Raw genomic sequence first — 24,375 nt, 5'->3', positions numbered from 1 at the left:
ATTCTGTCTCTGTCTCTCCTGTAGGGAGATGCTGGACGTCCGGATGCCTGCTCTCCGGTGTCTGTTCTTTTATGTGGGCTCTTGTGTTGTCAGGCTTCTGCGGCACATGCTTTCCCCACTGGGCTATCTCCCTTGCTTTTGTGCTGGTTTTTTTTTTTTCTGTCCTTTTGTTATCATTGTTTTGCTGTTCCTGCTCCTCCTCGTCGTTCTCTTCTTCCCTTCTTCTTCCTCTTCTGAGAGAGGCCTCACTCTGTAGGCCACATTGATTTCCACTTGTTGTAGCAGTTCTCCTACCTCAGCAGTCTAACAGACTGTTGTTGCCTAGGTTGGTTTGAACTGGAGGACTAGAGGGATCCTCCTGACTCGCTGTCATGAATAACTGAGACTATGGCTATACATCACTGTACCAACCAATACTTTAGAAAACGTTAGCAGATCATTTTAGGGTTCATATATTTTATATGTATCTATACATACACGCACACTAAATATATATATATATATATAAAATATAACATATATTTATATAGTATAGATTTACTGCTGTATAGGACACTGGGAAGAGTGTGTTCTTGACTAAAATTTATACTTGTGGTCACATTCTCTGATGACAAAAATCAACTTAGAACTTGCATGTGTTGCTCTTTTGGAGGGGACACATTTTTGGAACTTATGTGAATATGTGCCTGAGACAAGAACCGTTCAGTTTTCCATACCCTTTTGTGTTTCTAGGTGACTCGCACTACCAAGTACTGCAGCCATGGAGTCCATGCTCAATAAACTGAAGAGCACCGTTACAAAAGTAACAGCCGATGTCACCAGCGCGGTTATGGGAAACCCTGTCACTAGAGAGTTTGATGTTGGGCGACACATTGCCAGTGGTGGCAATGGGTTGGCCTGGAAGATTTTTAATGGGACAAAGAAGTCAACCAAACAGGTTAGTTTTGAATGTAATTTGAAAGCGCACACATATAAAATATCACAGAGTGACTTTGTTTTTGTATTAAGAAATGCCAAAAGGTCTCGGATGGATTTCCCCTGAAGCACAGTTCAGGTCGTCCTCTTCCTCCAACTCAGCTGTGTGGGTGGTGCTGCTGCCCTTGAACTTGAGTGTCCTGTTTCTACCCACCACACGTGAGGATTATAAGAATGAGTGCCATGTTTTGAATAAATTGTTTTTGTGTGTGTTTTCGGCATGCCTAGGTTTGGGTGAGTGTGTGTGTGTGTGTGTGTGTGTGTGTGTGTGTGTGTGTGTGTGTGTGTGTGTGAAGGCTGGAGGTCAACACTGGGATGTCTTTCACAACAATTCTCCATGTTGTCTTTTGAGCCAGGGTTTCTCAGTGAACCTGGTACTGGATTGTCTAGGCTTGCTAGCCAGTGAGCTCTGGGCAGCTACCCACTGTGTCCTCCTCCTGGCAGGCACATGCTGCTCAGCCTGCTTTTATGTCATGCGGGGGATCTGAACTCAGGTCCTCATGTTTGCACAGAGATCACTTTACCTGCTGAGCCGTCATTCCAGCCCTTTAAGGGAATCTTAAATGGACTCTTTCAGTCTTATTTTGTTTTATGAAATCAAAGCAAATGCTTTTAAATATCTTGTTATCTCTTGGTTGCAGATTCATCATTTGATATACCTTATCATCTTGCAGTTTTCTTCTCCTTGATTAATAAAATAAAAATCTCATGTTAGTATATTAGATGGTAATATTCAGTAAGGTATATGTTTTAGGATAAAAATTCTCAGTCTAAATTTTAATATTTGTCAATATGTTACTGGGCAAATATCCTATTACATTTTGCCAGCATTAGGTATAACTGTACAACTGTTGTTGTTGTATAATAGTACTGAGAACTGAGCATGGGTCTCACATATGCTAGGTAAGGACTTAACCACTGAGATGTGCCTCAGTCCAGTTGCTCTGCTATTTCCTCTTTTATCCTACAGAATTATAGAAAAATAGATCTCTCTAATTTTTATTTCATTTATTCATATTTATTTATTTTGGTGTATTGATACCTGATAGCTTTTACTACTACCACAAGAGAGGTACAATTATGAAATATAGTAAGTACTGTGTTTGGCTATATTAATTTTATTGTTTTAAGTTGTTTTCAAGTTAACTTTTTTTTAGTGGAGTAGTTTGAGTAAGTTATATTAAACAAAATTGGCCTAAGAGACCAGGAGGTAGTTTTTAGAAATGTAAAGGATGATTATTTAGTTAATAGATTATGTGTATTTGTGGAGTGGCGGTTGTACAGGTGATCGCATGGACCTTTTACAGATCCCCTGGAGCTGGTGTTACAGGTCATTGTGAGTCACTTTGCATGGGTGCTAGAACTGAACTCAGGACCTTGGGAAGAGCAGTCTGTGCTGTTAAGCACTGAGCCATCTCTCCAGCTCCTGGTCAATGTTTAAAATACGGATAACTTCTTGTTTTTTACATTGTTACGTTACATTTGCCTGTACTCACAGCTGTGCCCTGTGCTGAGGGCAGCGTGTAATTGATGGCTTTTTCTGTCTAGCTCAGGTCCTGGGCTTAGAAGTCTGCTGGTCAGGCTTGTTGGCAAGCGCCTTTCCCCATATCTCACTAGCCCAATTATTGTTAAATTTTATTAGCAATTTCTGTTGGGAATTGTTAGGGTTAGAAATACCCAGGCTTAAATTTTCTGTAGAAATAGGATTTTCTTATTTTTATTGTCATTTGTGTGGAAATCTATTTTTTTTCTTTTTTCTTTTTTTTCGGAGTTGGGGACCGAACCCAGGGCCTTGCGCTTGCTAGGCAAGCGCTCTACCACTGAGCTAAATCCCCAACCGTGGAAATCTATTGAGATCCAAAGCTGATCCTTATTTTAAATGATCGTTGATTTAAATTGTCAAATTTAAAGCTTATTTTCTCTTTGAACTCACCAAGTGTGTGTAAAAAGTGAGGGGTTACAAAGTATCGACTAGTTTAGAATCATTAAGGACGTTGTAAATGGGTACTCTACAGAATTAGTATAGACTGTTTCTCTGCTCATTTTCAACAATATAGTGCTGAATGACTAAGATATATTGTAAGAAATATTATTGATTTTATCATTGTAGGACTATCATAGTGTATCCTTAATAAACTAAAGCAACTTTGCTATTGTAAGGCACTATAATTTTGGGGGTCCACTGTCATGTACTTGATGACTGACTAACACATTGTTCCACAATGATTATGAATAAGATGAAAAGCCACACCAAACTTACAGAATTAAGCATTTTTATTAAGGACATGGAAATAAGCATTGTCTTTATGCATAACCAGAGAGTTTTGGGAGCAGGTCTTAATATTCGTTGGTTGTGAATATCTTAAAATACCATGATATGGTAGATGCTTAGAACAGGAGAGTAACAGGCTCTACAGGTGGTAGAGCCACAGCCCTGTTCTCAAACGTTAACTAAGTGTGGGAGCTGGCTTCTCCCAGGAGGCTTTACTTTATTCTATTCTTTCCTTAAAGATACTGCTTTGGGGTTAGAATGTATCTGGATAAACCATTGTTCTTGGTGGACATAGTTTTTGTTTGCTTTTGTTCTTAACTTTTTTTCATAAAATATATTTTGATTATATTTTTCTCTTCCCTTAATTCCTTCCAGATCCTTTCTACCCACCAACTTATGCTTTCTCTCTTAAGGAAAAAAAAAAAAAAAGAAACAAGCCACAAAACACAAAAATCACAGGAACAAAAATTAAAACAAAACAAGTAAAAGACCAATAAAACAAAAAATGCCAAAACTGCAGTACAGTTTTGAGCTATTTTCCTTTGGTGCCTGCAACCCCATAGTACTTCTCCTCAGCCTTCTAGTGCTGGCGTTATTGGTACCTGCTGTGGTCAGGGCGTGGCAGGGTTTCTTTACCCGAGAACCCCTAGGAATGCTCCTAGGTGTCCATGCCACATTGCCGTGGCGTCGTCCTCTGGTCGGTCGTTCTGCACCAGCCTCTTCAGTGGCTGGATCCGCGCAGGCTTTCATCAGCTGTTAGTTTCTCATGTTCCTGCCAACCTTGTCAGAGTTACTCTTGGTAGGGTTGTGTGTTTGGGGAGAGGGTCTGTGTAAGCTTTGAAATTGCAGTGAGACAGTTCCTTCTCACCTCTTAAACTTTTAGAGTACTGTGTAATTACAGGTATGGAGTTTACCTCATTGAGTCTCTGAATAGTTCTGTAACTGAGTCTTTCCCTAAAATTTCAGGTTCAGGCTTAAAAGATTAGCTAAACATAGGTATTTGGGTTTTTTTGTTTGTTTGTTTGTTTTTTTTTTTTGTGCTCTTAATTGCTGAACCATTTCTCTAGCACCCATAGGTATTCTTTTAAAAAATATTATGTACTCTAAAAATATTTGAGAGATTTTCTGAAACAATTATTTTTTTTATTTCATTCACTTTTTTTTTTCTTTCTTTCTTTCTTTCTTTCTTTCTTTCTTTCTTTCTTTCTTTCTTTTTTTTTTTTTTTTTTTTTCGAGCTGGGGACCCAACAGGGCCTTGCACTTGCTAGGCAAGTGCTCTACCACTGAGCTAAATCCCCAACCCCTTTATTCACTTTTCTGATCTTTGAATTGCACTTAAAAAAGCAAGATAATTAAGAACTAGAATTTTTGGAGCCAAAAATGTTGTATAAATAAGAAAATTATATAAATAAGGAATTTTAACACACACTGCCTCTCTCTATATATAAACATATACACACATACACACATTTTAAAAATTGATATACTGTTGCTTTATGTCTTTATGTCTGTCTCCTGTCTGTCCTGTCATCCGTCCATCTGAGGTAATGATGTCATCCTGGAACTCAGAATATGGCTGAGGATGACCCTGAGCGTCTCAATCTCACCTAGATTAGGTTGGCTGACTCTGAGTAGTCGTCACACAGCAAGCATTTCCCTGTCCATTTTAGTCACGCTGCTGAGTCTAGGGTTAGAAATGTGCTTTCACTGCTGCAGGACAGCCGTGTGCTTTATGCATGTGTGTGCATATGTAAATGTATAAATAAATAAACATATAAATAGGGAGTGGGTCAATATGTGTGAGTGAGGCTTGTTTATATTATGTAGGCAAAAGCATAATTCAATTATAATGACTATAATTAAAAGTTTTAAAAGAAACTTTTATAAAATGTAATATATTAAGTCACTTAGAGAAAAATGATCACAAAAGAAAATGATTCTAGGTTAGTAAATTTTATGAGTATATTATAAAAAATAAAGCAATCTCTATTTTAAAATAGGGATTGAACCCAAGGGTGGTTTGCAGATACACATGCCAGGTGAGTGCTGTACCACTGAGCCCAGCTTTTTTTTTTTTTTTTTTTGGTTCTTTTTTCCCGGAGCTGGGGACCAAACCCAGGGCCTTGCGCTTCCTAGGCAAGCGTTCTACCACTGAGCTAAATCCCCAACCCCTGCTTTTTTTTTTTTTAGAGAGAGAGAGAGAGAGAGAGAGAGAGAGAGAGGGTGTGTGTGTGTGTGTGTGTGTGTGTGTGTGTGTACACCACGGTGGTGTGGAGGTCAGAGGACAACTTTTGGGAGTTGGTCTCTGTACCATGGGACCTAGGAATCAACTCAGGTTCTCAGACTTACCCAGCAATTGCCTTTAACCACTGAGCTGTCTGTCCAGTCCTTTACAGACCTGCTGTAGCCCATACTGATCTGCAGTTACTGTGTGTCCAGGCTGCTCTCACACTCAGAGCCTCATCTCAGCCTCCCCGTGCCCATTAACGTGGTGTAAATAATACCTGAACTTCAGTTCAGCGTTTTGAAGAACTGTTACCTAAAGGAGATGACAAATGAAGAGTATAATTGATACTCAGCATTCCCTGCTGAGTCACAAGGATCCACAACGCAGAGCTCATAAAGAACATCAGAGTTTGAACAAAGGGCTGGTGGGTCTGAGGTGATTATACATTTCATTATATAATTTAGGTTTTACTTCTTGAACTATATTCTTTTCAGTAGAGTTCAACTTTACTGTAAGCAGGTAGCTTTTAAAAATTATGAACAGGCCTCAGCCTCCCGGATGCTAGTATTATAGTTGTGTTACTGTACACATCTGAGCATTTATTTCAATAATTTTATAGTCTTTATTTAAAGTTAGGCTAGTAAGAAAACAGTACTTTTTTATTTTTAAAGATTTTTTTATTAGTTTTTTGAGAATTTTATAGAACTTTTGAATACATTTACCTTCCCTCCCTTTCTACCTCCCTCCCTCCCTCCCTCCCTCCCCCTTTAACTATCCTCATATTTCTTCCACTCGGTCCATCTAGTCCAGTTTGTGCTGCCCAGCTAGTTTTGGCATGTGGCTGACCTATCAGGAGTCACACTGTTAAAGAAAACTGATTCTCCCTTACCTAGTGGCTGTCAAATGCCAGCTGCTCCTCAGCTAGTGGTGGGATTTCATGTCCACTTTCCCTCTCCGTGCTATGATTCTGTCTGCCTGGAGCTCGACAGATCTTATGCAGCTGTCACAGTTGTTGTGAATTCATGTGTGCACTGCCCTGTTGTGTCTGGAAAACACTGTCCTTGATGTTACCAGCCACCTCTGGTCCTTAGAATCTTCCCACCCCCTTTTCCTCTAAGATCCCTGAGCCATGGGAAGGAGGGTGTGCTGTATTTGCCTAATTTATGGCTGATCTCTCCACTATGGCTCTACGCTGTGTGCTGGCCAGTTGAGGCCTCTGTTATTTGCCGTGCACTGCAAAGAGAAGCTCCTGAGTGTGGTTGAGATGCTCTGATCGGTAGGTAAGCAATACGTCATTAAGCATATGTCCATGTAGCAGAAAAATAGCATCAGTTCTACCCTAGAGCCTGTGACTAGTCACAGGGGAACAGTACTTTTAATGTATGTAGTGAATATAAACAATGGAATACCACTTCGTGAATTTTTAAAGGTTTATTTACTCTTATGTATATGAGTGTCTACATGTGATACCTGTGCCCAAGCTCTTTGTTTTGCTTTTCAGTTTTTGCGTTTTAAAAACAGGGTTTAGCTGTTCAGGGCAGGCTCACCTCAACCTTGTGATCCCCCCTCGCGCCCCCCCCCCCAAGCCTGGTGAGTGCCGAGGTGCAGGTGCGTGCTGCCACACTCACTCCACTTCTGTAGTCCTGACGGGAATCAGAAGTGCTGGATCTTCCCGCACACTGGAGACTGTTTGCTGATAAGATGAACACTTTAGTTCAAAATGATAATAACAATTTTATTAATTGCTAGTCTTTATTGATAATCAGTGGACAGTAAACATTTGAGAATCTTTTAGATCTAAGCCATTGCTAGAGTCTGTGACTTTGTAATAACTACAAGGTAACAGGCGAAGCTATTTTTCTGGAAGTGGTAATTTTTAACTAATTAATCTCCTCTATTTGATGTGCTTGCAACCAGAAGAATTTCAGATTTTAGAATTTTTTGGGTTTTGAAATATTTGTTGACTTTACTGCTTCAGAACCTCTAATAGCTGAATTCTGAAAACCTTCAAACATTACAGGTTTTAATTTAAGAAAAGTTTAGGTGTCAGGTCTTCAGATTATGGCTGCTTAATCTGATAGAAAAATAATAAAAATACAAACTGGAAATCATGTTGCTCTAACATTATGAGAAGTTTCAGAATGCTGGCTTTAGCTTAGAGTTCTCAGGAAGCTTGAAATGGCTAACAACACAGTTTGGTTGAGATTGATTAATTGTAAGTAACTGATTGAAGCAGAAAAGTCCTAGTGCTAGTTGATAACCTGTTGTGATCTATGGAGGCAGAATGTGTGGTTTTTGACCCAGCACAGTGCAGTTAGGATCTGCTGATAGGGTAGTCTCTGTCTTCATGACCCGAGTGCTCCTCTTTAAGAGCAGTGAAAAGGCAAGAGCGCCAGAGCCATTTCATGTGATCCGCTCTGAAAGGAACTGTGAATAACACATTTAAATTAGATGCATTTATAAAAGGTGTTAGAGAAGGGCACTTACTAAAATAAAATCCTTCACGTGATTGCAAGGGAACAGTGAGGTAGGAACTGGACATTGAGGTCATCCAGATTTAATTAGTATCATATGAGACCTTTGCCTTCTGTATGCTGTATTTCCTAATGGTCAAAAGAGGAAAGATGTCTCGTTACAGTCTGAACATCCCTACTCTAAAAACCCAAATTCCAGCAATTTGAGTGACAACATGATGTGGTAAGTAGAAAATTCTACACCTGATTCCATGTAGCAGATTGCATTTAAAATACAAGTGCCTAAGTTCTGTTTAAAAATTATCTTCAGGCTGTGTGTAAAGTGTATGCAGAACATGATGGACTTCATGCTTACACTGCATCCCATCCCCAAGAGAGCATTTGTAAAATCCCGTGTCTGCATCAGGAGCAGCCTGGTCCCAAACCTTCTTTTGTATAAGGGTTATGCAGACTGTATATGAAACTTAAAGCTGCCACTCAACTTCCTGACCCCTATCCCAGGGGTATGATCACATGAATCTTTTTCTGTTATTTCTAAACTGACAGATTGGTGTAGTTTATCTAGAATTAAAGGTTAGGTGCCCTGAGTCTTGACTCCTCTCCTTACTTGTTTTGGAGTCTTACAACATTCATTCACCAGTGACTCTTTAATGAGACAACTATAAATTAATGTCTTTGGTAGACTGATGCCCTGCAACTTTAGCTGTGAGGTTTGTTGTGTAAGTGTTCTCCTCCTTGCCTTTTATAATGCTGTGGTTTGAAAATAACAAGGGCCAGGATTTGTGTTCATAGTCAGTAGAAGGACAAGTGGCCATCCAGTGACTCCCCATAGACAGGGCAGGGACAGGGAAGGAGGAACACAGGTCACTCACATTTTAAAGCTTCATACATAATAGATTTTGTATAAACAATAATCTCTGACAGAGAACCTGTCTTTGTAGTGTCCCCCCCCCCCGCTTATATTTTGTTGCTGGGCTGGGTTTTGTGGTACAGATCTGTGATTCCAGCCCTTGTCATGTACAGGGACCCTTAGCCTACCTTGCCTGCGCTACGGGAGTCTGTCATTGTGAAAGACCTTTTGAAGTTCTCAGCATGTGTTAGAATGCTTGAGTTGGGAGTACTACATGGTGGAAATGAGTGGCACATGGTTTGTCTGTGTGTCTCCTAATCCCAGATGGCATTTCCTATGGTTCCTTATGTCAAGTGAGCCGCACAGGGGCTGGGGCTGCTGAGTATGTTTGCATTTCCTTATCTCCGTTTGCTCTGCTTTTTCATGGTATACTACTGTAGTATTGCTAAACTCGCTATACCGTTCGTTTTCGTTCTTTGTTCATAAACTGCTATGACACTCGTATATAATTTTACTGCTGTGATATATTTCCTGATAAAATTAGCTATATATTTTTTTTTAATTAGGAAGTGGCTGTTTTTGTCTTTGATAAAAAGCTGATTGATAAATATCAAAAATTTGAAAAGGATCAAATCATCGATTCTTTAAAACGTGGAGTCCAACAGCTAACCCGGCTACGACACCCTCGACTTCTTACTGTCCAGCATCCTTTAGAAGAGTCAAGGTAAATGTTTGAAACTTCATACAGGAATTGTACTGAATAAATAGTTAAAAGTAACTATGTGGTCTATTACAGATATCAACAAAATTTCTTGAAAAGTAAGTGTTGCGATCAGATGGATCGTTACCCTAAAATTTATATCACCATGCATGAATATGTCTTTTTATTTTTATGTGCGTGTGTTTGCTTATGAGTTTATGTGCACCGTGTGTGTTAATGTGATCTATTTGTCTTATGTCTCATAACGTGTTTGAAGTTTCCTGAGGTGAGAAGGGCTAATGGACTTTCCTTATCATACAGATTTTTATACAGTGATTTAAACATAATGACTTAGGAAATTAAACATTTTTCTTTCAAGTTATTAAGTTGGGTGTGTGATGTATATGTGTGGGCATACATGTCATGGTTTGTGTAGAGGCCAGAGGACAATATCAGTTCTCTCCTTCCACCGTTATATGGGGCCTGGGAATTGAACCCAGGGCAATAGACTTGCATGACAAGCTCTATCTTCTGAGCATCTTTCAGCCTTGAAAATAGGAATTTATTTGCCGTCAGGAAGAGACGCAATTCAGAGATTACTTCATGACATGTAGTTGTAAGGTTTATGAAAATTGTAGCAAGCATTAATCGTAGGAGGATGGACGCTTTAAGGACTAGAAGAAATAGTTTCCAGTTTTCAATGTATTGTTAGACTTGAGGTGATGGATTTAGATTCCACATTTCTTTTCATTTGAAAAATAGGCTCAAGAAAGAAGGAAAGCTGCAGAATCTCAGACACGGTAGATCAGAGTGCAGAGCGCTGTCCAGTGACTGGCTTCTTGGAGCTGAGCTCGGCTTGTCCTCTGCACTCGTAGGTTTTCATTGCTCAGCCCAAAGCCAAAGACTGGTTGGGCCTGGAGTGCTTGGTAATTACGACATCAGCACTTAGTCCATTGAGCATGCACAGCAGAAGCTGGTGCCTGCCTTGTACTTTCCATGGTTATCTCCCTCGGTTCTTCCTGTAACCCTCCGGAGTGCGTCTTTTAGCACCATCTTACAAATGGACAGAGAGAGGCTCAGAGAGATGGTGTGTGGCATCACCAAGACAGTAAACAGAAAAGCCACAGCTTGGGGCCAGATCTTACCTGTCTTCCAAGCTCCAGGTGATCATTACAGCATGGGCGCACACCGTCAGTACCCATGGCAACAGTCCCTGAACGTTAAACTCTCCAAGTCAAAACAACAGTAATTGAAACTTATCCTCTCAAAATGTTGTACAGAGTAGATAAAGCTGTTCTGATTGATGAAAGAATGGGGGCCTGTCTTCCCCGACTTCCCGCTGTGGGATGTGAGAGAGCTGTAGGTTTCTTGGAGCATAGTCTGAAGATTACAGCCGTACAGGTAAGTGTAGACTAGGTTTACTGAAACAAGTTTTTCAGTTTTAAAACTTAAAGTGAGCTGCATCACAGCTGTCACAGTGCTTGGTTTAAAAGAGAGTAACGTATCCCATGTGGCTTGTGTGTAAAGGGGACTCTGTTGGTTGCGGGATGCCATCGTCATGCTGTGTGTCAACCCCACACTCTTACTCATAGGAAGAGGCGTCTTAGCCAACTGCACTCTTTGCTAGGTCATCTGTTATGCATATGCATTTAATTTTTATACATACTGTGAAAATGTAAAAGTGACAGTGACTTTCTTTTCTAAAACAGGGATTGCTTGGCATTTTGTACAGAACCAGTTTTTGCCAGTTTAGCCAATGTTCTTGGTAACTGGGAAAATCTACCCTCTTCAATATCTCCAGACATCAAGGATTATAAACTTTATGATGTAGAAACTAAGTATGGTTTGCTTCAGGTATGTAGTTTTATTTAATATGAGACAAGTTTCTTTCTCTTTAAAACAATTTGCAGCTATTTCAAATTGATATGCCATGTAGACTACATTATGTAAACCTTTGGCCCTTGACAATAATTTGAAAATTCTTTTTTTTTTTAAAGATAGATTTATTTATTTATTTATTTATTCATTCATTCATTCATTTATTTAATATGAGTGCACTGTAGCTGTCTTCAGACTCACCAGAAGAGGGCATCGGATCTCACTACAGATGGTTGTGAGCCACCATGTGGTTGCTGGGATTTGAACTCAGAACCTCTGGAAGAGCAGTCAGTGCTCTTAACTGCTGAGCCATCTTTCCAGCCCCGGAAATTATTTTCATGACTAAGAATTTTTGTCTTTAGGCTTAAGTTATATATTATGCTCCCCCCTACCCCAAAATTAAAAACAAAACAAAACAAAAAAAGAACCCCAAAAAACCCCCAAATCAGCCAAACTTAGAAATCAGGTCTCACCATAAGCTCTGGCTCATCTGGTACTTGCTGTATAAGCCAGGCTAGACTTGAACCACAGTCCCTTGCTAAGTTATTTTAAATATATGAAGCTGATAACATTGGTAACCTTTGAGGGGATCACTTATTGGCTATTGGGTAAGTTCCTTTTAGTTCTTTTGAATCATGTAAATTTGGGGTTTTTTTGTTATTATAGTTCATAAACAAAACAATAATGAAAATAAAGGTATTTAATAACAAAATAGCTTTAAGGAAATTTACACTGTGTTGAGAGGTATTGTTGGTCTTTCATGTATGCCTAATTTTTAAGATTTTTTTTTCTATTTACTAGATTTGCTAGTAAATTCTGAGTTCCTTTGAAATAAAGATTATATTACTTACTAAAATTTTAAAAACAATTTACAACTTTATCATTATTGTGCATCCCGTGGGGAGTGTGTGTGTGAAGGTCAGAGAACAGCTTGTGGGAGTGGGCCCTGCCATGTGTGTCCAGGGGTGGAGCTCAGGCCTAGGCTTGGCAGCAGATACCTTACCTGCTGAGCGCCACGTCAGCCTTGAGCACTTTTCCCTCTCCCTCGTGCTGTTGGTCACATCCGAGCTGTGAGAACCAGCGCCATGAAGTGCCCCGTTGTTGTCTTAGGAGGTTGGTATTGCTGTTCCTGTGGAGGCCTTGTACATGCTCAGCTCATGCTCTGCCATGCTGCTGCCTCTCTGGCTTGGTTAAGTTTTGTAAATGTCATAAAGGTCCAACTTCATTCTTTCGTAGATAGTTTGTTTTCCCAGTGTCTGTCACTTATTAAGAAGCTGGACCCCCACCCCTCACTGGTTTTAGTGCCACCATAAAAAAAATCACTTGAGCACATGCAGAGACTGTTTCTAATTCTTCTTTCTGACTCACTGTTCTGTCTGTGCCAGCACCACCTCCATTTTGCTTGCTGTTGCTTTATAGCAAGCAATGGGACTGTTTTCCCAAACTACAGAATAGTTCAAAGATGAGCAGATAGTTAAAATAAAAAAGAAATGAAGCAGGAGAGAAGGCTTAGCAGATCTGAGCACTTGCTATGTAAGGACAAGGACCTAAGTCTGAATTCTCTGCACTCGCTTGGAGAACTGCATGTGTGCATGCCTGCAGTCCAGCTCTGGGGTGCAGAGTCTGCAGATGGGTGCTGTCTGCCAGCCTAGCTCTGGGCTCCGTGAGAGACCCTGAGAATGATAGCGTAGTACACTGACGTCCTCCCCCCATCCCCCATGCATGCACATACCCACTCCCACTCACTGACTCTCGTACATAGAACAATAATATATACCATACATATCTGTTTACATAGCACTGATGTGCATCTTAGAGTTGATGTGCTACAACACTGGCATTTTGACTAAAGTATATGGGACGTGATCCCTGTATATAAATATAAAATACTAAGTCACTCTTCTAAAAATATACAGTAAATATGTAGCTTGTTTTCTTGTGATGTTAAGAAAACTTCCAGATTTGAAAAACTTTGTACTTTTTCAAGTTATGTTTGGGAATAGTATTTTTGAAAATGTACAGTTTTACAATATTTTTATCATTGTTAACTATGCAACAGTGGGTTTCGTTGTGACATTTCACAATGTGAAATGTGTAATGTGTTTCAATCCTGTTCTTCCATTACTCTCTTGTCATGGCTCCCCCACCCGCTCCTACTCCCCCTCTTTCTTTAAACATGAATGTTTTTGCCTGCATAAATATGTGCACCACACACAGGCTGGAGGAGGCACCCCTTAGAGATGGTTGTAAGGCACCATGTGGTGCTGGGAATTGAATCGGGGCTCTACTGCTCTGCCCTGCTGAGTCATCGTCTGTCCATCCCGTCATCTTTTTAATTAGTCTTTCTTCTGCTTTAATGTCCTTGTTTCTTTAGTGACCCAATAAGCACCCGCCTCTGCTTCCAGGGAACTTTCTTACCGGAGCCTGGGAACCTTACCAGTGACTCCATCAGTGAAGGGGTGCCTCCTCCTGTGAGAATCAGTAAACTGCCTGTAGGTCCTCAGGGAGGGTGGAGCCTCATGAGTCCCCCACTGTGATGAGGTGGACAGGGCCAGTATTGTGTCGGTAGTCACACTGCTGTGTGGCTCTGCGGGCAGCTCTGCCAAATGTAAGAAGCCGCAGACCAAAGGACACAGCCGTATTAGTCAGTGGACATACACGGAGGGGTCTGGAAAGCAGTTCTGTCTGTCTGCTTAGCAAAGCAGCAGCACTGTCTTCCCTATTGCCTACAGCTGCCTCAGCCAGAGGCTTTTAGCCAGACTTACACTATTGGATATGAACTTCCTACAGCCTGGGCCTTAATGCCAGTCCGAAAGTACTTGGTTACCCGGTAACAGACTTACTGTTGCGCCTGTATAAATCTTACCTGACAGGGAGGGAGTCCACAGCTAAGGCCCTTGCCAGCCATTTCCCTAGCATCTTGTGAGCTAGCCAGCAGGTAGGAACCAGCCAGTTTAGTACCAGCTCGGTTTCTCTGTGTTCTGTGATCAACCGTGTTATCTTCTATAGTAAAGTCTCACATTAAATATAGTTCTGATGGGCAGTCAACAGTGGCAATTATATTTTGGAGGCCTCCTTGACCTGTAGCTCATAGGAAGGTAGTCTACTCCAGGGAGTGGGATCTTATTTAATTATCTTTGACTTCTGGGAACATTTATACACCCTAACCTTGCATGACCTTTATGGGTTCCTGGAAGCCAAAGAAATGCTTCAGATTTTATTCTGAGAGGAAGGAGGTTTGAACCGGAGAATGAATGGTCTAGGTTATGTTTTAACAGAATACTGAAGCGACTGCACTGACTAACTGTAGGAGAAGGGTAAGCCTAGAGCTGTGATAGGTGTGGCTCCTGGGGCAGCCCTGGCCAGAGACAGTGGTGGTTTAGAAGTGGGAAGGGGTAAAACTGGATCACATCCCTAGGTCTATTTTGAAATAAAAGTACGATGCTTTGCAAATATATGCATGCATGTGCAGGAATGTACACGCGAGCGCGCGCGCGCGCACACACACACACACACACACACACACACACACACACACACACACACACAGTGACAGGGACTTCCTGTGTAACCTTGGTTCATCTGGAATTTGCTTATGTAATCCAAAACTGTCCTTTTTTAACTCAGCAGAGATCCCCCTGCCTCTGCTTCCAGGGTACTGGGTTATGGGTTAAAGTCAGGTACCTCCATGGCAGGCTGATTGGCTAAATTAGAACAAACAACTCATGGTAATTTAAAGATTTTTGTTCTTAGTAAATAGAAAAAGTAATTATTAACTAGTATGGAAGACATTATAGAAAGAATGAACTAATGAAGGAAAGAAGGGATGAAGGGGTAGAAGCTCAGTTTCAGATTCCTCTGGGATCCCCATGCTTCCAGGAGAGTGAAGGGAAGAAATGGCGGTGGACACAGAGCCGAGGCTCTGCTCCATGGCGGAGGGAATGATGGGGAGAATGGAGGACGTGAGCAGATCCAGAAAGCCAGGAAAGCACACTAGAAAGAAGGGACCAGTAGAGTTTGAGGAAAGCCAGGACAGGTTTCTCAGAGAGCGGCCGCTTGCCAGAACCCACCTCTCCTGGTACAGACGTCTGTTTGCTGTTTACCTGCTCCCACAGTCATCTCCAATCCCAATATAAAAGTTACCTTGTGTCAGTTTACTGTGCCTGTGCGCAAACAGTAAGTACTTGAAACTAAACACACTATTCACTACTTAAAAAGTTGAATTTTAAATATAAAGTATAACTACACAAAAATATCCAACTCAATGAGAATTCTCATGTTTCAGACTGGAAATGAATAAATTTATACAGCGGAAATTTATCTTTTTGTTATTATAAAAAGGGACATCTTTATAGCTGTACTTCAGTTTTGTTGCACGATTTCCCCATTAGTTCGATTGCTAGCTGACGTGTGAAAACTCTTGACTAGGAGATCCAGCAGGTGCTGTGTTCCATACAAACAACTTTTTTTACAAGAGTCATTTTGGTTTTTTTTTCCAGGTTTCTGAAGGATTGTCATTTTTGCATAGCAGTGTAAAAATGGTTCATGGAAATGTTACTCCTGAAAATATAATTTTGAATAAAAGTGGAGCCTGGAAAATAATGGGTTTTGACTTTTGTGTGTCGTCGAGCAATCCTTCTGAACAAGAGGTAATGGCAGTTTTAGGTTTGTTTAGATTTTTTAATGTTTAGATTTTTAAAATCATGGAAATCTATGATTGTATCTGCAATGGACCAGAAAATGGGATGTCGCCTTGTACAGCACGAGGCAGGCTCAGCGATGAGCACTGTGTGTCTGACTGTGAGGGGACATCCGCTGTCTGTGCCAGAGAGCAGTTGTCAGGCGGTTAACTCTGTAGAGGGCTCCAGAAAAAGGCCCCGAGAAAACAGAACAAACTCAGTTAAACAGAAATTTCGTTTTTAGAAATCCAGATACACAAACTGCTATTGTGATTCCTTAATACCATTGCTCTGCCTGGGAGAATGTGGGTCTTCCTCAGGGATGACAGAACGCTAGCAGTGATACATGCCTTCACTTATTAAAGTATTTTCTTCATCTTAAAAATCAGTTCAATGTATTCTTTGACAATCTCACACGTGCATGTGACAGGTCTGCCCCACCCCTTCCTTTTATTGCCACAGCGCAGTGTGGTTTATATCTTACAGAAACAGTGAGCTTGGGGGGATGCTGCGTGTTCAGCTAGGATCTGAGCCCCATTTTTCTGCTCCCAAGCACGTGTTTCTCAGTGATTCAGGATACCTGTCCACTCGTACTTAGAACACTGCCTTAGGCCAGCCGTGCTTTGCGTGGATTGGTTCCCGATGACATAGAAAGCCTTTGTGATGGGACACTCACTAGAGCTCGGTGTTTGTTGCACACATTTTCCAGATTTGCTGATTTGGGAATTTTAGAGTTGAAGGTGATGGTAGCATTTTCCCTTGCTTGACTCTGTAAATGTAACCCTGGCTGTCCTGGAAATCACTGTGTAGAACAGGCTGGCATTGAACTCACAGAGATCCACCTGCCTCTGTGTCCCACTTGCTGGAACTAAAGGTGTGTGCCACCATGCCTAGCTGGGTGAATACAAATTTAGAGATAGCCGTGGCTGGTGGTGGTTTGCTATTACAAGTTCTAACCTTGCCCTCCCCTTCCTGTCTTCTTACAGCCCAAGTTTCCTTGTAAAGAGTGGGACCCAAACTTGCCATCATTGTGTCTTCCAAATCCTGAGTACTTGGCTCCTGAGTATATCCTGTCGGTGAGCTGTGAGACAGCCAGTGACATGTACTCCTTAGGAGCTGTTATGTATGCTGTGTTTAATAAAGGGAGACCTATATTTGAAGTCAACAAGCAGGATATTTACAAGAGTTTCAGTAGACAACTGGATCAGGTATGTGCCTGTTAACATTGGTTTAGATCTTCCCTGGGCTTTTTTTTCTAAAATGAAGGCAAAAAATTCTTCTTAAAAATATAGTATCTTTATTAATTTTTAAAAGATTTTTATGTACACATCTGATGTCTTTTGATCATACTCACCTCTTTTCCACTAACTCCTCCCAGATTCACCCCTCCCCCATTTTCCCAAGTGCCCAACACATGTTCTCTGTTTATGTTAAGTTTATTTTGCACTGTTCATGTACTTGAGTGTGTGCTTATCCTCTGGAGGGTATCTTGTCCCAGCAGCCAGCAGCTGTCACAACTCCTTAGTGAGGGAGGGGTGGGGTCTCATGAGCGAGTGGTCCTTTTCCCCATGCTGGAGGGCTGACTAGCTTGATCTGAGCAGTCTTTGCAGGGGATCACAACTGCAGACATTTCATAACAGAAATGAGCACTTTATTTCAATTTGTGTAAAGTTGATTCAGTAAAAGTAGTTTCTGTAAGTAACAATTACATCAGTTCCTACAGTTTTTATCCTGACATTTACTAGAGTATCCAAAATACACCCCATCTTACTTTAGACATGGAAGTACTTGAGTATTAGAGACATTTTTAGTTGTATTGAAAAAGTAGAGTCAGTATTTGTGCAGTCAGCAGACACACTGAGTAGAAAGGGCTCGTAACCTTTTCACTGTTAATGTACTCATAATTGTTCTCGATCTCTTGGATAGTTGAGTCGTTTAGGATCTAGTTCACTCACAAGCATACCCGAGGAAGTTCGTGAACATGTCAAACTGTTGTTAAATGTAACTCCGACTGTAAGACCCGATGCAGATCAAATGACAAAAGTGAGTACGTTTAGATTTTTGTATTAGCTGATGGAACAAAAGAATAAAATTGAGACTCTTTCCCCCCCTTCCCCTAAAATTGAGACTCTTAAAATGCATAATTTTGTCCTTAGATGCTATGTTCTTGAATGTATTAAGTATTTAGTTTTTAGTGTTAACTAGCTAAATAATTTATGGACATAGTTGTGAAGGAAATTAAGGTCTCAAATAAACAGAGATCCTGATGGCACAATCAGGGATGCCGACATTCTGGATTCCCCGAAAAATCAAAAGTGTCATACTTAGTGAAGATGGTGTTCATCATGTTTTTGAGGTATTTTATTCTTAAGGGCAAGTGCTCTACCGCTGAGCTAAATCCCCAACCCCGTTATTTACTGTTTTTTAATGGTGTATTTATTTGCGTCTGTGTGAAGGTGTGCGTATGAGCACAGAAGCTGTCTGATGTTATGCCGGGAATTTAACTCATGTCCTCTAGAGTAGGAGCACATGCTCTTCCCTGCTGAGCCATCTGTCCAGCCCCAACTTTCAAACTAGTTTAACTTTTCTGTATTTTATAAATAATGTTACTGCTCAGCTGATTCACAGGTAGTGGTGATGTGAACTTGAAAAAATGAAATTTTTATTTAGATTTTTCTAATTATAATTTTTATTTAATACAATGTTTAGAATGTTGCTGAATGTTTTTGAATACTTTTTCACTCTGTTCGGGTAATTTAGAGATGAGTAACTTTAACTGAATATCAGAATAATTGGCCTCTATATTTTAGATTCCCTTCTTTGATGATGTTGGTGCAGTAACTCTTCAATATTTTGATACCTTATTCCAAAGAGATAATCTCCAGAAATCACAGTTCTTCAAAGGATTGCCAAAGGTTCTACCAAAGCTGCCCAAGGTTTGTTATTCAGTTTTTTACATAGTCAGGAGCTTTTAATTTAGTATTTAGGTGGACTTACTATGAACTACTCTTCCAGAGAAGTAAAAAGCTTTACGGAGGAACATAAATGATAGTAGCATGCTGCAGACTGAAGCCAAAGCTTGGGTATGGTGCACATAGGTAGGATCTATAACCTTGGGATGCTTCCTGCGTTAAGACTTCCTGTGCTGCTTATTGCATGTGTCCCCATCGGTGTCTACCGACAGCCATAGTGGAGCTCACTGCTCACCAGCAGCTAAAGGGTGCATCCAAACTGATGCAAACCTTTCTGTTTTCCCTACTTACTAAACAGTGTCAGGTAGTAGTCAAATGCTGGTGAGGCTGGTCTGGTGGCCCATGCTTTTGCCTTTAATCCCAGCACTTGGTGGGGCAGAGCAGGGGACTTCTGAGTTCTAGGCTAGCCAGACTACATAGTGAGATACAATCTTAACACCAAAAACAGTGAATGCTAGAGAAGATGCAGCTGTAAGCCTATCAGTTGCGGACTCTAAACTCGTTTGTGAAGCTTCAGCAGTCCCAGCCTTTGTCTGCTATCCTTTACTGACACAGTCCTCTCACAGCCACCACAGCAGACACAGGCATGGTTGCTGTCGGGGAATTAACAGGGTCAGATGCTGCTTCCCTTAGATGGCTGGAGTGCTGAGGAATGACAGGATTCAGAGAAGCACTGTCAGTGAACACGGTTAAACTTGTGAAGGCTGGAGCGAGCGTGTGGCCCGGTTTGCTGACGTCCGGAGCCTGTGCAGTTTGTCTTGCTATAACTAGAAGAGAGTCTAGAAAATATTTCAGTTTCAGCCATGAACTTTATGATCACTTTACACTTCAGTTGCAAATACTGAAGTTCTGGAATACATTTTGTTTTTATAATTTTTTTTCATTTTTCCCTTTCAGCGTGTCATTGTGCAGAGAATTTTGCCCTGTTTGACCTCAGAATTTGTAAATCCTGACATGGTACCTTTTGTTCTACCGAATGTTTTGCTGATCGCTGAGGAGTGCACCAAAGAAGAATATATCAAATTAATTCTACCTGAACTTGGTCCTGTGTTCAAACAGCAGGAGCCAATCCAGGTATGTTGTGAGTATTCTGAATATCTGTGCATTATCGTGATAGCTACTACTGCTGAGAACAAATCGTGTCTACTTGGGCTTTTAGAAGTTGAGTTTGCAGGCGCTAGAGAATGGCTTAGTGCTGGCTGCCTTTGCGGAGGACCTGGTTCAGTTCCTGGCACCCACATGCTGGCTCATAGCCATCTCTAACTCCTGTCCTAGGGGATCTGACTCTGGACTCCAGGAACCAGACACAGACTACACATTCAGGCAAAATACCCATTCATATCAAATAAAAATAAATAAAAATGTTAAATGTTTAAAAACTTGAGGTGTCAGTATATTAGATTTTATTTTCAGTATACAGAAAGATAAAATTATAATTAAACTTGGGGGTTGGGGATTTAGCTTAGTGGTAGAGCGCTTGCCTAGGAAGTGCAAGGCCCTGGGTTCGGTCCCCAGCTCCGAAAAAAAGAACCAAAAAAAAAAAAATTATAATTAAACTTAACAAATGAATGTTTGTGGCTTTTCGAATAAGTCATTGTCTTAGAAAATAAGTTGCAATCAAATTTTGCATGTGTTATATTGCTCCTAATTAAAACGTAGCAGTTTGGAAAAATCCAAGTTTTAGATATTTTTATTTGGCTTGATAATTCCATTAGTTAATTTTTAGATGATGTATTTCAGTTGTTTCTCTCTTTTTTTAATAAATTTATTAAAAGAGGAAAATGTGTAAAGCATCATGGAACTAGTATGTAATCCGTGTGCATGAGAAAGATACAGATTATATAGATACAAGATGCATGTACATATAATTGTATGTGTGAGTGAAATAAATTATGTAGATTTTCTTATGGTATATATTTATTTTGAGTTTAAGAATCGTGGAGTTATGTACCTGGATTAGAATCTGGGTTTATGCCCGTTCTAAGAAGTATGCAGTAGTCATTATCATCTGAAAGCTTTTATCCTCATTTCTAACAAGCGGAGTTGATGGCTGAAATGCTATTAGATGTTTCTGGTGACGGTGGCTTATTAGTCAGCTATGCACTCTGATGTACTGGCTTTGTGATTGGTTGCAGTTGTTTCCTTGAAGATGAAGAGTTTACTTTTTACTTCTTAGAAATTAGCGTATCAGGTATCATTCTGACATTTGGAATAGTGTGCATTTGAGTGGTTCTTCTTTCCCATCCCTTTCAGCCCTCTGATGACCCTCATCCGTAATCCGCTGAACCAGGGTCTCACCACGTAGCCCTGACTTGCTTGGCACCCTCTTTGTAGACCAGGCTTACCTCAAACTCACAAAGATAGATCTGCCTGCCTCTGCCCCTGGAGTGCCAGGATCAAAGGCACGTGCTTCCAGGCCTGCCGCCTGTCCTTGTGGCTTCTCCCTCAGTCCCCTTTCCTTAAAGAGGGAATGTAGCAGCAGTGTGGGGTGCTCCTACTAACCAGGGAAAGGTCACAGGACAGAGCTCTCAGCGTCAAAGCAGGGCTCCCTGACAGTTATCACAGTGTTGAGGACGAGTTGGCATCACATCACCCAAATTGTTCATCAGTCATGATGAAAATCCCAAGACACCCGTGGGTCGACTCGTTCTTTTTATTCTGGTAACTTTTGATAGTTGGCTATGTAGAATCACCTGAGAAGAATCTCACTATGCAGCTGTCTGGATTAGGCTGTTTTGTGGCTGTGCTTGGGAGGGCTTTTCTTAAGTAGACTAGCTGAGGTGGGAAGCTGTACCCCGAATGTGGGGAACAGCGACACTTCACAAACTGTGTCCCGTTCTGAAGAGATGGAGACAGCTGAACGCTAGCAAGCGTCTGTCTGTGTGGTTAACTACCGCTCCGGTTCCGCTGCCTGACGTCTCTACCACAGTGCAGCCACTGGAACCGGGGTCCAAACAAACGCTTTGTCCTTAAATTACTCTTACCACAGCATCAGGAAATGAAACTAAGGTACCCTTTCCTCTTAGTTTTTCAGTTAATAAGCCCTTCCGAAAAAATTTTAATTGGGCATTGGAAAAACTGAGTATTCTCGTGCTTGGAGAGGTGGCTCAGCAGTTCAGAGCACTAACTGCTCTTGTAAGGACCTGGGTTTAATTCCCAGCACCCACACAGCCCAAAACCTGCTGTAACTTCAGTGTCCGGAACTCCAGTGCCGCCTTCTGGCTTCCTTGTAGTACACAGACATATTTGCAGGCAAAGTACTCATACATATAAGAATAAATAAAGATCTCACCTAAGTATTTTGTTTTCTTTCTTACAATTTAGGTATGTAGAAGTAGCTAGCAAAATAATGTTAGGAACAATTAAAAATTCCTCAGAGATCTTTTCATTTCTGTTGGTTTTTATTTCCTTTTAAATGCAGTACTTTTCTGGATAATGGGAATGTGTAGGGAGTCATGTGCTCCGTAGCTCTGTGGAGCTAGTCTTTGTTTGAATGATTAAGCATTGCTACAGACATGTAAGAGACTTGATTTGTGTGTTTTTCTCTTCCATGCCTTCAGGCTAGCAACATGGTGAGTGTCCACATGCAGAACTTACTCTTCTGAAAACACTTTAAATTGGGCAGGTACTGAATTTCTTAAAGATTGTAGATTTTAATAACCTTCCCTTTTCTCACACAGATTTTGTTAATTTTTCTACAAAAAATGGATTTGCTGCTAACCAAAACCCCTCCGGATGAGATAAAGAACAGCGTCCTGCCAATGGTCTACAGGGCTCTGGAGGCACCTTCAATCCAGATCCAGGCACAGTATCTGCTTCCTTTGCCCTCATGAAGGTCGTAAGGCAGGAGAGAGAAACAGCAAGGCACATTTTAGGATTAAATTTAGCCTTTTATGTACAGCTCAATAGTTAGTATATTTTGAATTACACTGCTGGTCCACTATCTTTACTAAAGAGTCAGTTGGACGGGGCTGGAGAGATTGCTCAGGGATAGAGCAGGCGCTGTTTGTATGGAGATGGTCTTCCTCTGTAGCCCAGGCTGCCTTGAGTTCAGAGCTCCACCTGCTTCTGCCTCCTAAGTGCTAGGGTTAAAGGTGTTGTCACTGCACTGGGTACGTATTCCTCTTACAGAGAACACGTTAGGTTTCTAGCACTTGTGTCAGGCTGCTCACCACTGCCCGTAACTTCAGTTCCCCGGGATGTGGTACATTCTTCTAGGTACCCCTCCACCCCCAGCACCAGCATTCACATAGGCATAAACCCACATTCACGCTCACTACCAAAATTAAAAAAAAAAGAAGACGTTAGAGTCCGGTGTAGTGGCATACACTTGTAATCCTAGCACTTGAGGGATAGAGGCAGGAAGACCAGGAATTAAAGGCTAGCCTGGGCCTTGTAAGTTTGTACTGCCTTGTATATATCTGCTCCTGCCATAGATTTCAAGTCCTATTTTTGATGTATTTCTGTCTTTCTCTTTAAGTTTATTTAAGAGTGTGAGTTGAATTTTTCCTTGTAGTTAAATTATGCCCTAAGCATTGGAAGCCGTACTCACCTCTTCTTTTCAGTTCTCTACAGTTATAGCCCCGTATAATTAGAGGTGCTAGCCTCATACTTAGGCTAAAGCAGAGGGCGTGTAAATTTGAGGCCAGCCTGGGCTACATAAAGATCATGTCTCAAGGGAAAACAGAACAGCACAGCACTAGCTGTAATTACAATCCCTTGAAGCACTACGCAGGCCCTGTTAGCCATGCCATTTTTCATCTGATCATAACTCCCCGCTCCCCCATTGTGTAAGGACAGATAATGTGAAGCAGCATATGGAAGCTTACTTCATGCTGCGACAGATTAGCTGAGCGGGGGAGGAGGAGGTTGGGTGCCTTTCTTTAACACTGATCAGATTTGTCTTTTCAATAGGAGCTCTGTCTAAACATCATTCCAACTTTTGCAAATCTTATAGACTACCCGTCCATGAAAAACGCTTTGATTCCAAGAATTAAAAATGCCTGTTTACAAACGTCTTCCCTCGCTGTAAGTGCTTACACGTCATTGTTTGTCTAACGCTCCGTACCTGACATCGTTTCTCTTCCCAGTGAGCGATGCCTCCCTTATGTTGTATTTACAGAATTCGTTCTAGTTGGAGGTAGCCTATATAAACCATTGTAAATGTCTGTATGTAACTTATGTGTAGATGTCCGTGTGTATGTGTGTGTGCACGCAGTCGTGCGTGCAGCGTGTGTTTGAGTCTTAGCGTGTGGGTTGTGGGAGTTGGTTCTCTCCTTCACCATGTGGTTCCAGGGTTCAAACTCACAGTCAGTTTGGCAGCTCCTTTACCTGCCATCTTTTCTGCC

General features: G+C 41.1%; 1 protein-coding gene across 4 annotated transcripts in view; it reads left to right on the top strand.

Moving 5' to 3' along the window:
- The first annotated feature begins 736 nt into the window (after positions 1–736).
- The window catches only part of Scyl2 (SCY1 like pseudokinase 2), a 42,587-nt gene continuing 18,948 nt past the window's right edge, over positions 737–24,375 (top strand). For 2 of the 4 annotated variants that reach the window (XM_032911103.1, XM_032911095.1), the window contains exons 1-11: positions 737–937; positions 9,365–9,522; positions 11,208–11,352; positions 15,876–16,025; positions 17,042–17,263; positions 17,982–18,098; positions 18,866–18,991; positions 19,925–20,101; positions 22,588–22,599; positions 22,708–22,830; positions 23,942–24,055. In XM_032911103.1, coding sequence (XP_032766994.1) covers positions 761–937; positions 9,365–9,522; positions 11,208–11,352; positions 15,876–16,025; positions 17,042–17,263; positions 17,982–18,098; positions 18,866–18,991; positions 19,925–20,101; positions 22,588–22,599; positions 22,708–22,830; positions 23,942–24,055 — 1,521 coding nt within the window. In that variant the 5' untranslated portion in view covers positions 737–760. The remainder of the gene's footprint in view (positions 938–9,364; positions 9,523–11,207; positions 11,353–15,875; positions 16,026–17,041; positions 17,264–17,981; positions 18,099–18,865; positions 18,992–19,924; positions 20,102–22,587; positions 22,600–22,707; positions 22,831–23,941; positions 24,056–24,375) is intronic. The other 2 variants (XM_032911118.1, XM_032911110.1) reach the window with 1 other exon arrangement.

The sequence above is a fragment of the Rattus rattus genome, chromosome 1 (genome assembly GCF_011064425.1).
Source record: "Rattus rattus isolate New Zealand chromosome 1, Rrattus_CSIRO_v1, whole genome shotgun sequence".
In the NCBI taxonomy this organism is placed as follows: domain Eukaryota; kingdom Metazoa; phylum Chordata; class Mammalia; order Rodentia; family Muridae; genus Rattus; species Rattus rattus.
The sequence above is the reverse complement of the archived record's forward strand: the minus strand, read 5'-3'. Positions and strand labels throughout refer to the sequence as shown.